Genomic DNA, 19,671 nt, shown 5'->3' on the forward strand with positions numbered 1-19,671 from the left:
ACAACTAAGATCCTGTTACTCAGTTGACTGTGTGTGGCTTGGGTAGTTTGGGAATGGAGTAAGATTTTAATTTTGATTCCAAATTTAAGAATGTCAATGTTTCCCTTCCATTACCAGGTGCGATTTGATAGTGTTGGTGGCTTGTCTAATCATATTGCAGCTCTAAAAGAGATGGTGGTGTTTCCACTACTTTATCCAGAAGTCTTTGAAAAATTCAAAATTCAACCTCCAAGGTAATTTAATTATACATTTTATTTTAGCCAAAATCTGAGCTATGCTATGTCCAGAAAGATAATGCTTCTCTGTTGAAAATTTTCAGGTCTACAGTAATTTGTTATATTTGCCCTGCAACATCCTGGGTGTTTCGAATATTTTACTTTCTTAATGTTTAACATGAAAAATGGTTTCAAAATTGATTCTCCATTAAAAAAAAAATCGTTTTCCATGGCTTTTCATAATTTAGTAGAATTCCTCTCATACATACTCTTTACTTTTTTTCTTTCAGTTTTGTAATTTAGTTTTGAATTTATGTCAAAGTAATACATGTATGTAATTTTTAATATATTCTTTATTTTATAATGAAGTATAGTTGATTATATGTACATAATTTTAAAAGTTAAATAGTACTATAAGTTTTACAAAGAAAAAATGGTAGTAGTCCCTTCTGTTTTTTCTATTTTAGACATAATATATAGACTTCCTGTGAACAATGACTATTTGACTCTTACTTTCCCCACCCTCCACATATACACATTTTCCCCCTTCCATATTTCCAGTAGTTTATTTATATATAGATAAACTTGATTTTCACTGTTTGCTTTATGACTATGTAAATATTTCTTGCAGTTTAGCCATGTATTATATAACTTCATTTCCTCTTTTATATCTCTCCTCTCCCCACCATAAAACTCCTAGAGGAAAACATAGGCAGAACACTCTTTAACATAAATCATAGCAAAATTTTTTTGGATCTGTTTCCTAAAACAAAGGAAATAAAAGCAAAATAAACAAATGAGACATAGTTATATTAAAAGCTTTTGCACAGCAAAGGAAACCATTGACAAAACACAAAGACAACATATGGGAGAAGATATTTGCAAATGATATGACTGACTGATAAGGGGTAAATATCCAACATATATAAACAGCTCATATAACTCAACATTAAAAAACAAAAAACATGATTAAAAAATGGGCAAAAGAACTGAATAGATATTTTTCCAAAGGGGACATGCAGATGGCCAACAGGCAGTTGAAAAGATGCTCAGCATCATTAATCATCAGGGAAATGCAAATCAAAACCACAATGAGATATCACCTCACACCTGTCAGAATGGCTGTTATCAAAAAGAACACAAATATAGCTTCCCTGGTGGCACAGTGGTTAAGAATCCACCTGCCAATGCAAGAGACATGGGTTCGAGCCCTGGTCCGGGAAGATTCCACATGCCATGGAGCAACTAAGCCCGTGCACCACAACTACTGACCCTGCGCTCTAGAGCCCACAAGCCACAGCTACCAAAGCCCATGCGCCTAGAGCCTGTGCTCCGCAACAAGAGAAGCCACCGCAATGAGAAGCCCACTCAGCACAACGAAGAGTAGCCCCCGCTTGCCGCAACTAGAGAAAGCCTGCATGCAGCAACAAAGACTCAACACAGCCATAAATAAATAAATAAATAAATTTATTTTAAAAAGAACACAAATAACAAATGTGGGGAAAATGTGTAGAAAAGGGAACCCTCATACATTGTTGGTGGGAGTGTAAATTGGTGCACTACTGTGGAAAACAGTATGGAGGTTTCTCAAAAAACTAAAGATAGAACTACCACCGTATGCCCCAGTAATTCCACTCCTGGGTATATATCCGAAAAAAACAAAAACACTAATTCAAAAAGACACATGCAACCCAATGTTCATAGCAGCATTATTTACAGTTGCCAAGTTATGGAAGCAACCTAAGTGTCCATCAGCAGATGAATGGATAAAGAAGATGTGGTATGTATATACTCAATGGAATACTACTCAGCCATAGAAAAAGAATGAAATTTTGCCATTTGCAGCAACACTGATGGACTTGGAGGGCATTATGCTGAGTGAAATAAGTCAGACAGAGGAAGGCAGATACTGTATGATATCACTCATATGTGGAATACGAAAGTACAATACACTAGTGAATATAAGAAAAAAGAAGCAGACTCACAGATATGGAGGACAAACTAATGCTTACCAGTGGGGAGAGGGAACTGGGGAGGGGCAATATAGGGGTAGGGGATTAAGAGGTACAAACTATTAGGTATAAAATAAGCTACAAGGATATATTGTACAACATAGGGAATAGAGCACATATTTTCTAATTACTATAAATGGAATATAACCTTTAAAAATTGTGAATTACTATATTGTATGCCTGTAACTTAGTTAATATTTTATATCCACTATACTTGAATTTTAAAAATTAAAGTAAAAAAATTCAACAACAGATTCCTTCAATTTTTTCTCTTCATTTCCCCTTCCTTACATTTCCCCTTTCTTACATTTCTGCTCATAAAAAATCAATATATGACTATGTTAAACTATTTTCATATGGTATGTTCTCTTTCCATTTTAATGGCTGAATAATATTCCATTTTGTGGATGTATCACATTTTATTTAATTGATTCTGCTATTTCTGGCTATTTTGTTTTCTCCTGTTTTCATTATCATAGATGTCAATATCATGAACATCTCATTGCTTCCTCTTTATGGGAATCATTAAGTTTTTTCTTTAAGATACCACCTTACAAATAAGATTACTGTGAGATATATTTAAAAAATATATATATATATATATATATATATATTTTTTTTTTTTTTTTACGGTATGCGGGCCTCTCACCACTGTGGCCTCTCCCGCTGCAGAGCAGAGGCTCCGGACGTGCAGGCTCAGTGGCCATGGCTTACGGGCCCAGCTGCCTTGCAGCATGTGGGATCCTCCCGGACCGGGGCACGAACCCACGTCCCCCGCATAGGCAGGCGGACTCTCAACCACTGCGCCACCAGGGAAGCCCAAAAATAGATATATTTTTAAAAATCTGTTTCTGTCTTGACTTTTGTACATTGAAATCACTGGTTTATTTCACTTGTCTGATTGTTTTCTTAACAATTGCTTTGTTTTTTTACCATTTGCATTTGATTATGTTCGTTTCTTATTATTTTTTATTTCTTTTGGCTGCAATGCGCGGCTTGTGGGATACTAGTTCCCTGACCAGGGATTGAACCCGCGCCCTGGCAGTGCAAGCACCAAGTCCTAAACACTGGACTGCCAGGGAATTCCCTTATTTTTCTTTTATTTTTTTCTTGACTTTGAATAGATTTTATCCATCACTTGTGATTTTTTTTTTTTTTTTGCCATTCTTATTTTGTCATTTCTGTTTTTCTGGGATCTTCCTTAACTTTTCTTTTCAAGAGCAGTTATTTGATGATCATTTCTAGTAAGATTATGAATATAACCCATTTTCTCAGAATTCTGTCCTGAGAACAATGAATAACTTTGGAAATATGTGAAAAAGCTGTACATTACCCTATGACAGTGCAGTGATGTCACCAAAAATTATCTTGAATTCTTTGTGTTGTCCTAGTCCCTGTCACCCAGCCACTACTTCAAGTTCTCTCTTCTTTTATCTTATTTTCTCTTGTGTCCATTCCCACTGTTTTCTTGCAAAACTTTTGCTATTATGTTACTGGTGCTCAGACCAAAGATTATACGTGAAATCTGCTGTTCTTTCCCCTGATATGTTATAAAATTAAACAGTCCGGTCTTTTCAATCATAACTTTTATGCAAGATAAGATAATATGATGAGCATGATGAATGAATGAAAGAAAATATGTTTCACATAAAGGGTTTTATTTAGTTTCAATATTAATTTTATAGTATGAATATTAATTCCTAGGTTTTAAGTTGTGCTTTGTGGATTGAAATGATATTTCACTTGTCTTAATTACATTCTTATTCATTAAATGTATCCATGAAATTGGTTTCTAAGTTTTTGTTTGGTCTGTTTTTCAGTATAGTACTAAAATAATACTTATTCTTTTACAGGGGTTGCTTGTTTTATGGTCCACCTGGAACTGGAAAAACTCTGGTTGCTAGAGCACTTGCCAATGAATGCAGTCAAGGGGATAAAAGAGTAGCATTTTTCATGAGGAAAGGTGCTGATGGTCTGAGTAAGTGGGTAGGAGAATCTGAAAGACAGCTGCGATTGCTATTTGATCAGGTATGATATTAAAATTTACCTGTATAGATCTGTAATCAGTGTAGATTAAGTATAAGGATTGGATAAACCTTGCATTTGATCACTTTTCATAGAAATAAACTCATAATAATTATACCAAATATATACTCTTCCTAGATTATTTTCCTTTGTCGTGTCATGATTACACCAACGTATGATGAACAGTTTTATAGTAAAAAGAGGAAGGAATAATTGGGTCTAAGTTCTCTGGAGTCTTAGATCTCATATCTAAAGACTAGAGACAGAGTGGTAGTCTCACTCTTAAAAGAGACGACAGTAGTGAGTTATGTTTCAGTATACGAGCTGAAGATTAGCTCTGCCCTAGAGTGGCTTTCAGTTTCATATCCCAATTGTATTGACAGTAAGTTGTGAGATAATAGCATTCTTAGCTACTGAGGCATATTGTTGCAAATGCTTTTATATCTCTTTGTAGAATTCACTGAGGTTTTTTTGTTTTAACTTTACTGAAATAGATTTTAAACTATGGCATCTTATTAAATAAATGTTTTTTTCCTCCTGACATGGAGGAAAGCTATGTCACTGTCTTCTATTCTTTGTCTTGTTTCGACAGTTGGTCTTCAGTAGATATTTTTTGTGTCCCAATAATTGTAGCTGTATGAAATCTGAGGGATATAACCAGTGGAGTATATTGAATGTTTCCAGCTGAAAATGCAAATAAACTTAAGTTGTATGCTCTTATAATTTATTATGTCTGAATCCTTAAAACATAGTTCTTGAGTTTATATTTTTAAAAACTTCTTATAAGCAAATAGGAATGAAAATGGATTAAAATGCTTTATACTAAGTCTATGTATTTGAAGTTTTTCATGATAACATGCAATCACTGGACTTGCTTCCTAGGCCTATCAGATGCGCCCATCAATTATTTTCTTTGATGAAATCGATGGTCTGGCTCCAGTACGATCAAGCAGGCAAGATCAAATTCACAGGTAAAACTTGCTTGATGGTACTTCTGCCTTTCTTCCTATATTCTGAGCAGTATTGATGTTGCATGAGGGATAGAATGTTAGATGGTGAAAGAAAGTTTATAAACCAGTGTTGTTTGGTAGTAGAAACCAATGTGTAGTACAGAAGAAAAAGAAAAAGTGAACCTGTTCTAAAGGGTAGGGTGTTCTCAAGCACAGTATTGGTTATAGATTTAACTTGTGATACAGACTTAAATGCCCATTGGCCAGTGAGGTAAGGCAAATAAAATGAGTGAGGCAGGCCAGTGATAAGGGTGGGTCTGGGAAATGTGGCTGAGTGTCCAATCATGAAGAGTGTGGCCAATTGTTTTTAGCTCCAGCCTATTACTGAAGTGCAAAAGCTGACTCAGACTTGAAAAATAAATTTTATTTCCTCAATTTTATATTCAGATTTTTGCGTTAAATATCTTTTAGGTGTTGCCAACTAATTCAGATGCTTTTTTTTTTTTTACCCTAGTACTAGCCCAACTTCCTGATTTTCAGAATGGGAAAGTTACATCTCCCCTGTGATAATTCCTTACCCAAGGGAGCAGTTTTCACTAGTACCACTGACTCAACCTGAATCTAAATTCATTTTAGTCCTAGTTCATCTTCAGTTTTTCACAGCTTCTTTTTAAATGTAATTATTTAATTAATTTGGGTACCCAAAAGCAAATGTTTGCATGCTTTCATTATGCCAGTATTGTTTTTCATTGTAGATAATATAAAAGAGAAACGAGACATAAAATTATGAGTGATAGGTAGGTTTTGGCTTTTCTAACACCTAACAACATTTACTATATTCTGGTCCCCTTCTTTGACTTGATACTATAAAATTTTATTTGTTCTGAGTAAATTAAAATGTTTACTCCTATATGGTAAAAATAGTTGTGTGTGCACATACCCTACCAATAATCATACACGCTTTTTATATATATGACACATTTCATTATCAGCCATACTGTATTCATTGTGTTGATAGGGAAAAATATATTTAACAATACGACCATCACTTTGCAATCAAGTAATTGAGTACTTACTGTATTTTGGAACAGTTCTAAAAGGGATTAGAGAAATTTTAACAAGAAATATAGAATAATTTTAGCAAGCACTTATCATTTCAAATATATATTTTTAAGAGAACTTTAGTTTTTTGTTTTTTCCAAAGACTTAAAAAATCTGAGAGAAAAACATTTTTGTTAAATTAAGCTTATTTATTTATTTACTTTAAGGGAGTAAATCTTTTTCTTTTTTTTTACAAATTTATTTATTTATTTATATTTTTTATTTTTGGCTGTGTGGGTATTCGTTGCTGCGCGCGGGCTTTCTCTAGTTGCGGCGCTCAGGGGCTGCTTTTCATTGTGTTGCGTGGGCTTCTCATTGCGGCGGCTTCTCTTGTTGAGGAGCACAGGCTCTAGGTGCGCGGGCTTCAGTAGTTGTGTCTCACAGGCTTAGTTGCTCCGCGGCATGTGGGATCTTCCTGGACCAGGGCTCGAACCTATGTCCCCTGCACTGGCAGGTGGACCACTGCACCACTAGGGAAGTCCAAATTCAGCTTTTTTAGAAGTTAGCACATTGAACATGCTTAAACTATCCTCTTTATCTTATTGTTGGTAATAATTGTAGGATAATGCAAATAAGTAAGTATGTGAATGCATTAGAAAATAAGATTTTTAGCCTAAGAAAAGAGGATACAAATATAAAGTAAATTAAATTAAAACCCTCAAATCGGGCTTCCCTGGTGGCACAGTGGTTGAGAGTCCACCTGCCGATGCAGGGGACACGGGTTCGTGCCCTGGTCCGGGAGGACCCCACATGGTGCGGAGCGGCTGGGCCCGTGAGCCATGGCCTCTGGGCCTGCGGGTCCGGAGCCTGTGCTCCGCAACGGGAGAGGCCACAGCAGTGAGAGGCCCACGTACTGCAAAAAAAAAAAAAAAAAAAAAAAAAAACCCTCAAATCTTTACTTGAATTAGAAATACCAGTATGAACTTACGATGAATTTTATTTTTAAAGAAAAAAATGATTCCTATCTCTGGACACTAAAAAGGCCTAGAAACAATCACAGTCCAGTGACAATTCATACCCTTCGTAATCAGAGTGTGATCTCTAAATACTAGGATTCTTTAGTAGAGGAGGTGTTAGGCAGAACTGAGATGGGAAATAGCAAGACAAACCTGGAACATATTGTAATTCCTGGAAGTGAAGAAGCAATCAAAGACTACTGGGATCACATCAGAGTGACATAGCCAGTTTGAAGGGATTTCCATTGGCCAAAGACGGGACAGTTTGAGACCCAGTATACTGAGTCTCTTAAATATGTATACACATATTTAAGAGACTCGGTATATTGAAGTGTATCAAGTACACAGAAATCATCAGTTTTTAATGATCTCTTTAAAAAAAGAACTTAACTGGTCACTCCAAAGGTTGCTAAGACAGTGACTCATTACTCTGAAAATTGATGAAGAGAATGAATCAAGCATTTCTTTTTCCTGTCCTGTAACCATGATTCAGAGTAATTTAATAATAATGATAAAGAGAACTTTGTTCTCTATAGAAAAATCACATTTAATAAACGCAAAGGAAATTATTGAATTAGAAAAATAACCATTTTGCAACCCCTTATGAAATAGTGGATCAAGAACTATGGTTTTCAACTGGGAGTGATTTTGCCCCCCAGGGGACACGTCTGGATATATTTTTGATTGTCACAACTGGGAGGGGGGAGTGCTGTACTGGCTTCAAGTGGGTGAAAACCATGGATGCTGTTAAAAATCCTACAGTGGACAGGAGAGCTCTCCACAACAAAGAATTATCTGGCCCAAAATGTCAATGGTGCCAAGATTGAGAAACCTTAATCTAAGCAATAGTTATCGGTGGCTGCTATGAAAGCAGATAAGTTGAAAAGGTTAATAGTAAAGTTTATGATGAGTGGAGTAAGCTGATAACACCTCAACTAAACCCAACCTACTGATCTTAAAAATGAAAATATGGTATCGCTTGCCTCCTGCTGTATACAGTAGGAAATACATGGTATCTTCCTGTGAAATATGCTATCCCAAATAGTTTAATCTATATTTATTAAGCTTGTAGATGTAACTACCAGTTTACAGGAAATATGAAAGCTAAAGGACAAGTTAAATGAGCCTATCAGGAAGCAATCAGCTCAATCCAGATGTGGGAGGGAAATTCTACAAAACAAATGAACCAGTTTCTTCAAAAAATAAATGGCATGGAGGAAGAAAAAAAAAGTGAGGGAAGGGTGATGGGGAACTGTTATGGATTTGAGGGTTGTTTGACCAAGTGCAATGTGTGTAGATCTTGGCTTGAACAAACCAAATGTAAAAAGATATTTTGAGACGATCAGGGAAATTGGAATTAGTGTCATTTACATTGGTGTCATAGTATTGTGGGAGTTTTTAAAAGTCCTTATCCTCAGAAATACATATGTGAAGCACTTAACATGAAATATTTATGGGTTAAATGACCTGAGATTTTTTTGTTTGGTTGGTTTTTTTAAAAGCTATTGGGTGAAGACAAAAAAGGAATACTGATAATTGTTGAAACTGAGTGATGAAGATGTGGAGACTGTTTTACTATTCTCTCTCCATAATGAAAAGTTTAAAATGTAATTAAAACTCTTTTTAAAAAAAATTAATTTATTTATTTATTTATTTTATTTATTTATTTTTGGCTGTGTTGGGTCTTCATTGCTGTGCGCGGGCTTTCTCTAGTTGCGGCGAGTGGGGGCTACTCTGTTGCGGTGTGCGGGCTTCTCATTGCAGTGGCTTCTCTTGTGGAGCACGGGCTCTAGGCACACAGGCTTCAGTAGCTGTGGCACGTGGGCTCAGTAGTTGTGGCTCACGGGCTGTAGAGCTCAGGCTCAGTAGCTGTGGCGCACGGGCTTAGTTGCTCCGCAGCATGTGGGATCTTCCCGGACCAGGGATTGAACCTGTGTCCCCTGCATTGGCAGGGGGGTTCTTAACCACTGTGCCAGCAGGGAAGTCCAAATCCTATGTTTTTATGCTTTATGTATATTCTGTTTTATTTTGGGGTCCTTTGATAATGTGTACACAATGAACCATTTTATTATTTTTACTTTCTGTTTGTCTGCCTAGTACTTGTATTTTTTTGATGTTGTATCCCTGTTTGAGAACTCTAAAGTTCCTATGTGAAATTATGCTTTATGAAATGGCTTCCAGGATCCATTTGTAGCATTCTAAAAACTGTGTTTTCCATTGACTTTAAATGTCTATGTGCCATGTAGTATGTTATTTTACAGATTTTCTTTTTAAAAAGCTTATTGAAAGTAGTGGAATGCTCTGAGAAAATTCAGTCACACATTTAATGTATTAAATCTTAGCAAAAAAAAGAAAGGATGTGTTCAGCTTCCATACAATTAATCTCTTCTCTCTTATTTTTAAATTTAGTTCAATTGTTTCCACCCTGCTAGCTCTTATGGATGGATTGGACAGCAGAGGAGAAATTGTCATCATTGGTGCTACGAACAGACTGGATTCTATCGATCCTGCTTTACGAAGGCCTGGTCGTTTTGACAGAGAATTCCTTTTTAGCCTACCTGATAAAGATGTAAGAATTTAACATCACTCAAATTTTGACAAAGTTGATTGCCTTTATCATGAACAAGTCTTGGTATAGCGAAAAACTGAAGATTGAGTTTTGTATGTTCTGAAGCAAAGTTGTATGATTAACATTCAAACATGTATGTATGTATTTTTAGGGAGGCATTATTTTATTTAAAGAAAATAACTTGGATAAATTTTTATTCTTTTTTTTTTTTTTTTTTTTTGGTTCCCGCGGCTTGTGGGATCCTAGTTCCCCGACCAGGGATGAATCCAGGCCACAGCAGTGAGAGTGCCAAGTCCTAACCACTGGACAGCCAGGGAACTCCCCACCCCACCCCCCTCTTTTTTTTTTTTTGTAATAAAATAGTGCCTCCCTAGAAATACTCTTAAAATTCTTTCAATTTGAGCACAACATTTGCATGTTAATTATACAGCTTTATTTTGATTCAGAACACGTGGCCTAACAGTCAATCCTTAGCCAATTCATTAGCCTTGGCTTTTTTCACAGATACAACCATATAATCCTATGCAGTTATTTTAAAGCTGCCTAATATTTTGAGAACCAAGTAAGAAAATATGGGTAGAGCTGTCAGTACTCTTAAAAACAGTTCTTAATATGTACCAGAATAAACAATAGTCCAGTAGTTTCTTAATATCTCTCATTCACATTTATGATGACTAGAACTTGAGCTATAAATGTAGATCTGTTTAACATAAAATCCTCAAGCTCTTACAAATACATCTTTTTTTTTCGTTTTTACTGTTTCATATTTCTGTTTATATTAGGTATTAAAATCTTTAAAATTTTAGATAAATTATTCTAAATTGAAATTAATCTGAATAATAAAAATTTAACTGTTTTTATTTGTAGGCTCGAAAAGAAATTCTAAAGATTCACACAAGGGATTGGAATCCTAAACCACTGGACATATTTCTAGAAGAACTAGCGGAAAACTGTGCTGGTAAACATTGCTTTAAGCATTAAAAGAAATATTACATGCATTTCAAAGATGGAATAAGTTGTAGTTTTGCCAAGGTTATGTTTAAAGAAATGCAAATTATATTTGTTTCTTATTTATAGTTGCTGGCATGTTTTCTTTTTTTTTTCTTTTGGCCGCGTTGGGTCTTCATTGCTGTGCGGGGTCTTTCTCTAGGTGCAATGAGCTGGGGCTACTCTTTGTTGCGGTGCACGGACTTCTCATTGCGGTGGCTTCTCTTGTTGCGGAGCACGGGCTCTAGGCGTGCGGGCTCAATAGTTGCGGCGTGCGAGTGTGCAGGCTTTCAGTAGTTGTGGTGCATGGGCTCAGTAGTTGTGGCGCACAGGCGTAGTTGCTCCGCGGCATGTGGGATCTTCCTGGACTGGGGCTCGAGCCCGTGTCCCCTGCATTGGCAGGCGGATTCTTAACCACTGTGCCACCAGGGAAGTCCTGTTTTCTTCGTATAAAGTCCTAGATATTATATAGAGGTAATTGATATTTTGACTGTCAGGGAATATCAGAATGAAGTTAGATCTTTTACTAACTGTTCACATTTTTCTAATTATCCTATTAAGCATTCTACATGTATTATTTCAGGTAATTCTTACATCGGTCCTGTGAAGTAGGTAGCTTTATCCCCATTTTACAGATGTAGAAATGGCTGAGAGAGCATAAATGAATAAAGAGAGCATAAATCTCTAAAGATCACACGTCTAGTAAATGACAAACTGGAATTTGAACCTGATTGATTTCAAAAGTCGCGCTCTTGACCCTTGTGCTCTACTTCATGCCTGCATATTTCACTCTCAAAAGTTGATTGATTTGTTAAGGGTTATTATCAACCATGTAAGTTCACTGGGGGAATGAGAGACATTTTAGCCTTATTACTCCTAAATATTTTACTACTATATTGCTAGGCTGATTTTTAATTTTCTTTTAACCATGGTCAAGCTAATAGGGCGGTGGTTTACTTAAAAAAATTTTTTTTGGTTGCCTTGGATAGGATACTGTGGTGCAGATATTAAGTCAATATGTTCTGAGGCTGCTCTGTGTGCTCTGCGTCGACGCTACCCACAGATCTATACCACCAGTGAGAAACTACAGTTGGATCTCTCTTCAATTAATATCTCAGCTAAAGACTTCGAAGTAGCTATGCAAAAGATGATACCAGCCTCCCGAAGAGCTGTGACATCACCTGGGCAGGCACTGTCCGCCATTGTGAAACCACTTCTGCAAAGCACAGTTGACAAGATCTTAGAAGCTCTGCAGAGAGTATTTCCACATGTGGAAATCGGAACTAAAAAGGCATTAGACTCAGGTATGAAACTTGATTGACCATTTAATTTTCATAATCTGTAAAACTAAATGTTTTGTACATCCCTGTACAGTAATGTTTCTTTATAAAAGAGCTTCTTGAAAGGAATTTGGCCATGCTTTGCCTAGATATTTGAAAGAAATTTACTTCACAGATTGCCCTAGACTTAATCTAAGTTTGGAATGCATTATTTTAATTTACTTGTTATTTATATCTACACAAACATTTTTGATTCTTAAAAAAATGTCATTGAAGTTCCTTGGTTTGCTAACTGAGGCATTACATGAAGATTTACTTTGTAATTCAGAAAAGTTACTAATGCACACTTTTTTTGTTTACTTTATAGATATTTCTTGTCCTCTTTTAGAAAGTGACTTGGCATACAGTGATGACGATGTTCCTTCAGTATATGAAAATGGACTTTCTCAAAAATCCTTTAATAAGGGAAAAGAAAATGTTAATTTTCTTCATTTGAATAGGTACACTTCCCTTGAAAATTAATATATTTTTTTTCTTGTGTAAATTCCCTAAAACTAAATGAAATGACGTTTGAAAAGATAAAAGATGCCAGCCAATTGACTTTTTTAAAAAGTTAAAATATTAGAAAATTTTTTGTTGTTACAGTTGTCATGATGGTAGAAACTATACTGTATGAAGTATTCCTAAAAATCTGTAGGGGTTGATTCTTTCCAAAAACCATATGAACCATGATGTTATGACTGGCCATATTGTCAAAACATTTGACTTCTAAAGTTCATAGTTGGTAATTGGGAGGGAAATTTAAACTTTTTTTCCCTAAATCATAGGTTATTACTCATTTCTTTCAGAAATACTTGTTATCAACCTATGTCTTTTCGACCAAGAATATTGATAGTAGGAGAACCAGGATTTGGGCAAGGTTCTCATTTAGCACCAGCTGTCATCCATGCTTTGGAAAAATTTGCAGTGTACACATTAGACATTCCTGTTCTTTTTGGAGTCAGTGCTACATCTCCTGAAGAAACATGTGCCCAGGTAATTCATTGTTGCCCAGACACATAAGTTGTAAGTCAAAGTAGTCTTCCAAAGACAAAATGTAGAATTGCCTCGTTCTTTTTGTACTGTGTTTTTTGTCTTTCTGATTTCTAACTTCAGGTTTTCAAAATAGAACTATGCGTAAGTGCTTAGTTATTGAAGAGCGTGAGTTTAAATCCCTTTTCCACCACTTACTTGCTATGTGACTTAGAAAAGTTATTAGATCTCTCTGCCCCATTTTCCCCATTTGCAAAATGGAGATAATAATAGTCCTTACCTTGTATGGCTGTTGTGAGAAATGAGTAAAATACTTAAAACAGTGACGGCTATGCAAAATAAAATTTTAATTTTCTTCATTTGAATAGGTACATTTCCCTTGAAAATTAGTATATATATATTTTTTGTGTGTGTGTAAATTCCCTAAAACTAAATGAAATGATGTTTGAAAAGATAAAAGATGCCAGCTAATTGATTTTTTTTTGAAGTTAAAATATTAGAAAATTTGTTGTTGTTACAGTTGTCATGATGGTAGAAACTATACTGTATGAAATATTCCTAAAAATCTGTAGGGGTTGATTCTTTCCAAAAACCATATGAACCTTGCTGCTTCTGTTTTTGCTATATTAAAATTTTTTAAATGTAAAAGTGTTTTATATTTGTATTTTTATATTTAACCTTGGTTGCCATAACAGAAAAGTCTTCTAGATTTCTTGAGCTGTTTTCTAATTGCTTGAAGCAATTATGTTTTTCTAAAAACGAGACTTTTTTTGTGTGTGTGGTACGCGGGCCTCTCACTGTTGTGGCCAGATCTTCCCGGTCCGGGGCACGAACCCGTGTCCCCTGCCTCAGCAGGCAGACTCTCAACCACTGCGCCACCAGGGAAGCCAAGCCCTAAAAATGAGACTTTTATAAAACATTTAAAAACAAGATTGTGGGATTGGGGAAGCATTTTTAAAACTTCAGGGTTTTATATGACAATTCCGGGAAATTAAACATTGTTCCAGATTAATAAAGCATATAGCTAATGTGCTGACTCTCTAATTGAATGTAATTTTTTTCTCTCTCTACTAGATGATTCATGAAGCTAAGAAAACAGCACCAAGTATAGTGTATATTCCTCATATTCACTTGTGGTGGGAAATAGTTGGACCAACACTTAAAGCCACATTTACCACATTATTACAGAATATTCCTTCTTTTGCTCCAGTTTTACTACTTGCAACTTCTGACAAACCCCATTCCACTCTACCAGAAGAGGTAATTTGGGAGAAATTATTATATTTTAAAAAGAGATGTACTTAAGTAATAAGAATTTATGGAAAAAATTCCAAGTGCTACAGAGGTGAATAAAATTATAAGGAAAAGTTTTCCTATTAAAGATACCATTGTTAGCTATTTGATACATGTGCTTGTTGGGCAGGATGGTATATGTATATGTGTATGTATATTCTAAGACCATATTGTAAATTTTTTTTCTCTAAATGGAATATGATGCATACTATTCTGTAACTTACTTTATATATCTTATGTGTTTTTTAATACATAAGTCTTATTTCTTTTAAGAGCAGCATAGCTTTTTCTGTTTTCTTGATATACCATAATTTATTTATCCAAATCCTTATTAATAGGATTTTAGTTATTTTCCAGTTTTTTTCCTGTTGAACTGCTACAGTGAGCATTCTTGGGTTTTAAATTACATGAGCATTACTATGTGGATTTTTTTTAACATGTATTCCTAAAAGTGGAATAACTATAGCTTAGCCAAAGAGTATGCACATTTGACATTTTTGATAGTACCAAATTACTGTCCTTCAAATTTGTGCCAATTTAGACAACTACCAGTGACAAAGTTCATTCTGCTTCTGCCTGTAATACTCTTCTCCTAGATACATAGAAAATAAAGGTGTGATCCTTTATTTTTCTCAGATGTCTGCCTAGATATCACCTCAGAGGTCTTCCTGATCAGTTTCTCAATTACAGCAGTACCACCTCTGCCTATCACTGTCTTCTCCCTTACTCTGCTTTGTTTTTACTTGACATTAAGTATTAATTTGTTTGACTCTATCTCTACTAGCAGAATGTAAAATACGTGAAATCAGGGACATTTTTCCACCTCTCCGTCCCCAGAATACATAATAAGCATGTTGTAGTCTTGTGTGTGTGTTTTTAGAACATTAGTAGGAAGATAATTCAAATATTTTATTTTAAATATATTTACTGAGCACTTATTCTGTGACAGACATGGTTATAGGCATTGGGAATATAGCATTGAACAATATAGAGAAAAATCTGTATCCTCCTAGGGCTTACATTTTAGTTGAGGGAGAGACATACAAAAATAAAATATAATACCAAGCTACCAGTATGGAGAAAAATTTAGCTAAGCAATGCCAAAAGAGTGTGGTAGGGCCACAGTGTTAAATCCACTAGGTTAGCCTCACCAAGAAGATGACATTTGAGCAAATACCTGGAGTAGATAAGGTAGTGACCCATTTGAGTATCTGAGGGACAGAGGCTCCTGGCAGAGGAAAAGCAAGTGCGAAAGCGCTGAAGGAAGAGTGTGGTGTGTTGAAAAAATCGCAGAAAGTCTAGAGTGGCTAGAACAGAGTGAATAAAGGACGGAGTAGAAGGAAATGATGTCAGGGAGTTATCAAAGGACCAGATTGTGTCCCTGATGGCAGTTTTGTAGTTGTTAATTCTTCAACTAAAACTTAAGTAAACTGGGAAATGAACATTAAGTATATATTAATTACAGATTCTTAGGGTGGGAAGAGTCCTTAAAGTTTTCTACTTTAGTCATCTAGTTCTGGACTCTTAAGTCTTTCTTTTGTATAGAACACCTTCACAATTCATTTTGTTAGTTCTGACTCCTTAGAAAAATCAACTTATTTTGAGAGGCTTCCATTTCTTAATCTCCATTTGTTTCCCACATAAAATAGAGAGCCCGTCTATTCTGTCTTCATCATGACAAGCTCTTTGTATGTTTGAATATGGTTTTGTGTTCATTTCTATCTCCTTACTCTGACCCAGTCTTCTTCACACTAAAAATTCCTTCTTCTATGATAAGATATATTCCTTAGGACTATTAAATACAATAAAAGTTTATTTCTTGCTCACTTAACAATACCAGGCAGATGAGTAGGTTGGCGGGTCCACCCTCCACCATGTAGTCATACCAGACACTCAGGCTGAGAGAGCTTTCTCATTTTCATCATGTGACTTTCCAGGTTACTTTCATTCCACCCAGCTGAAAGGATTGGCCTTCTTGTGCCTGGTCTGAAAGTGATACATATCATTTCCTTTCACATTCCATTGGCTAAAACTCACATAGCCGTACCTAACTACAAGGGAGACCAGGAAATATGATATAGCAGTGTGCCCAAAAGGAAGAGAACATGGAGTGTGATAATAGCAGGCTCTGCTACACGTCACACATATTTTTAGTTTCTTCAAAATTCTAGTCACTCTCTTGAATGTCTTTCTCTTTATATTCCTTTTGAAAGGCTGTACTCAGAATGAATTAAGTACTCTAGCAATGTTCTGATTAACAGAGTAAAGAATTGCTATTTAGTAGCCCCATTAACCATTGATTTATTGTACTCACTGTCAATTAAAACTTTGTTAATTATTTCAAAGTTTAAAACAAAGATAAGTTTATACTCTTGGTAATAAGTAAGGCAAACTAGCTGAACTTTATAAAGACGTAGGGAGGTTGAAAAGCTGTCATCAGTTTAATCTTGGATAACTTTATCAAGAATGTGGAAATTTTGGGGCTTCCCTGGTGGCACAGTGGTTGAGAGTCCGCCTGCCGATGCAGGGGACACGGGTTCGTGCCCCGGTCCGGGAAGATCCCACATGCCGTGGAGCAGCTGGGCCCGTGAGCCACGGCCGCTGAGCCTGCATGTCCGGAGCCTGTGCTCCGCAACAGGAGAGACCACAACAGTGAGAGGCCCGCGTACAGCAAAAAAAAAAAAAAAAAAAAGAATGTGGGAATTTTGTACTTAAAAAAAATTTTTTTAAAGATAGCTTCTTTGTTTTCTTATGGTAATATTTCCTAAGCATATCACTGTAAACTGAGTAAAGTATCCCAGTATCACACTGTACTGTAGGGTGGAATGGGCACTGGACCAGGAATTGCTCATTTTATAAAATGAATAGTCTATGTGGATACAAATAAGCAAGTCCGCTTTGAGCCTTATATAGTCTATGTAGTCCTTAGTGATCCAGTGATATTGTCTATATAGCATTGGACTATAATATGTGAGAATTACTGTGTATACCATTATTAGCTACATTAAAGTTTGTCCATCTCAAAACTGCAGTCAGAGTATCTATATGTATGAGTACTAGTGGACCCTAACAACACAGCAGTATGGAAAAATGAGAAAGAAAGTCATCAGTGGATTAGAAACTTTGATGAATCGTGAAAGACAAGCAGTGGGGATTAGATTGATACAGGTAACCACATTTTAAAGCATGTGCATGAAAGGACTGCTTTGAAAGATGGGAGTGGTTTCTAGCTCTGGTTTGGTGCTAGGAGGGAATTGAAAGAGCCTTTGGACAACTTTGGATTTTTTGGCTTTCTTCACTTCTGGCCATTGCCAGACAGCAGTCAGCTGAGTTGTTTGTCCTCAGCTAGAGCAGTAAAGGTGGGCCCAAGGACTAGTGTGGCAGAGCAGTGACTTATGTATAGGTACTGAATGGGAGAAGTAGGGAGACCCTGTGCCCAGAAGACAAATTACAGGCACATTCTGTGTCTAACATAGGCAAGCTTCTTTCATAATCACTGGAAGTAGAAGCTAGAATAAACAGAAAAGGCATCTGTGGACAGTTGAAGATTTCAAAGGCAAAGATAAATTTATAAGTAAGCTTTTGAGGAAGGACAGCTCCATGGAAAATCATATCCATGCATCAGCAACAGATTGTTGTGGAAAATAACCACTGAAGACATTATACATGAAATAACTCCCCCCAAATAAAAAACCCCACAGGGCTAAAAAGAAGCAAACACAGATAAGAGTGAATTAGCAAGATGGAAGATCATGAGATCAGAAATTCTTATAGTAAATAATAAAAACAAGACAAAGATTTGAAAAGTGAGGAAGAAGTTAAAGGAAACAGAGGACATAGATTCAGGTCTAACATCTGTTTAATGGGATTTATGGGAGGAGAAAAATGTACAAGAGAAAAATAGTCACATAATAGAACATTTCATAGAATTAAAGAATACCATAATGTTCAGATTTAAAAGGTCCCCTGTTCTAACTGATGGGTATAAAAAGGCCCACATCTAGATAAAATTTCAGAACTCCAAAAGTATAGAGAAAAATCTAAAAATCTTCCAAGAGAATAAAACATTACTAGAAAGGACTGAAAATCAAATTGCTTCTACATTCTCACTGGTATAATACCAGCTACTAAGGAGGCAACTGAGCAATATTTTCAAAGTTAGAAGGAAAATAATTTTGCACCTGTAATTTTCTTCCCAGCAAAGTTAGCATTTGAGTGAAAGAACAAAATAAAGATATTTTTGAACATGCAGTGGCTAAGAAACTATTACCCATAAACCCGTGACTGAAATAATTATTAAGGGATTATTTCTCCTCTTGGATTTTTTTTATTTTGCAGAAGTTGCATATAAGAAGCAATGAGCAAAGAAAACAGTAAAACTTGTCACAAAACTGTGCTAGTAACATTTTTTTAAGGACTATAAATCTAAGTTGATCTTGGTTCTGAACTCAAAACGGCAGGAAGGACATAGTGAAGGAGAATGAGGAAGTAAAAGCACATTCAGATTTGTATCTGATATGTAGATATTATTAACTTCACAGTTTGGTAGGAAAAGAAGCTTAGAGATATGTCTGTTAAAACTTGTAACAATAAAAGAATAGAAATACAACATACAACTTCCAGGCCACCAGAAAGGGGGAAAAGGTACAAACTGCAATAGAAATATCAAAAAAATAGATTCTAAAATTTAATGTAGAAGAAGAAACTGCTTGAGGGACTTCGCTGCTGGTCCAGTGGTTAAGACTCCATGCTTCTACTGTACAGGGCACAGGTTCAATCCCTGGTTGGGGAACTAAGATCCTGCATGCCACGTGGCATGGCTAAAAAAAAGTTCTTGAATTTCCAAGAAAATTTTGAAAAAGCCCTCCAAATATGGTAAAGCATACCACAATGTTAGTGATTAAAACTGTGCATTTGGGCCAGAAATGACAAATTAATGTAATACAGTTCATTAGTAGACTCTTGTATACATAGTAGTTTAGTAAATGGATTAGCAAAAGGAGAGACTTATTTCATAAATGATGTTGTGTATGTAGTCTTCATAAGTTTGGAGCATGGAAGAACCTACAAAGCAGAAAATGCAAAAGCTGTGAATGTAAATTTCTCTGTATCAGAGGTAGGCTGAACAAAGTACACAAACATCATACAAGGAATAAACATTATCATCCTCTAATAATTCTTGGAAAGATCTAGAGGTTTGTTTAGAAACATCCTTTTGAGACCTGTTTTGCCTTTATTCTTTTTTTGGTGG

The 19,671-nt window shown here is 35.7% G+C and overlaps 1 protein-coding gene across 1 annotated transcript in view; it reads left to right on the top strand.

Annotated features, from left to right (window-relative positions):
- ATAD2 (ATPase family AAA domain containing 2) overlaps positions 1-19,671 on the top strand; it is a 70,001-nt gene that overhangs the window by 39,563 nt on the left and 10,767 nt on the right. The window contains exons 10-18 of the mRNA XM_082675124.1: positions 118-233; positions 4,081-4,255; positions 5,135-5,223; positions 9,669-9,828; positions 10,696-10,786; positions 11,805-12,119; positions 12,463-12,595; positions 12,944-13,130; positions 14,202-14,387. Of these exons, the coding sequence (XP_082531250.1) occupies positions 118-233; positions 4,081-4,255; positions 5,135-5,223; positions 9,669-9,828; positions 10,696-10,786; positions 11,805-12,119; positions 12,463-12,595; positions 12,944-13,130; positions 14,202-14,387 (1,452 nt within the window). The remainder of the gene's footprint in view (positions 1-117; positions 234-4,080; positions 4,256-5,134; positions 5,224-9,668; positions 9,829-10,695; positions 10,787-11,804; positions 12,120-12,462; positions 12,596-12,943; positions 13,131-14,201; positions 14,388-19,671) is intronic.

This window comes from Grampus griseus (assembly GCF_964374135.1).
Source record: "Grampus griseus genome assembly, chromosome: 17".
Lineage (NCBI taxonomy): Eukaryota > Metazoa > Chordata > Mammalia > Artiodactyla > Delphinidae > Grampus > Grampus griseus.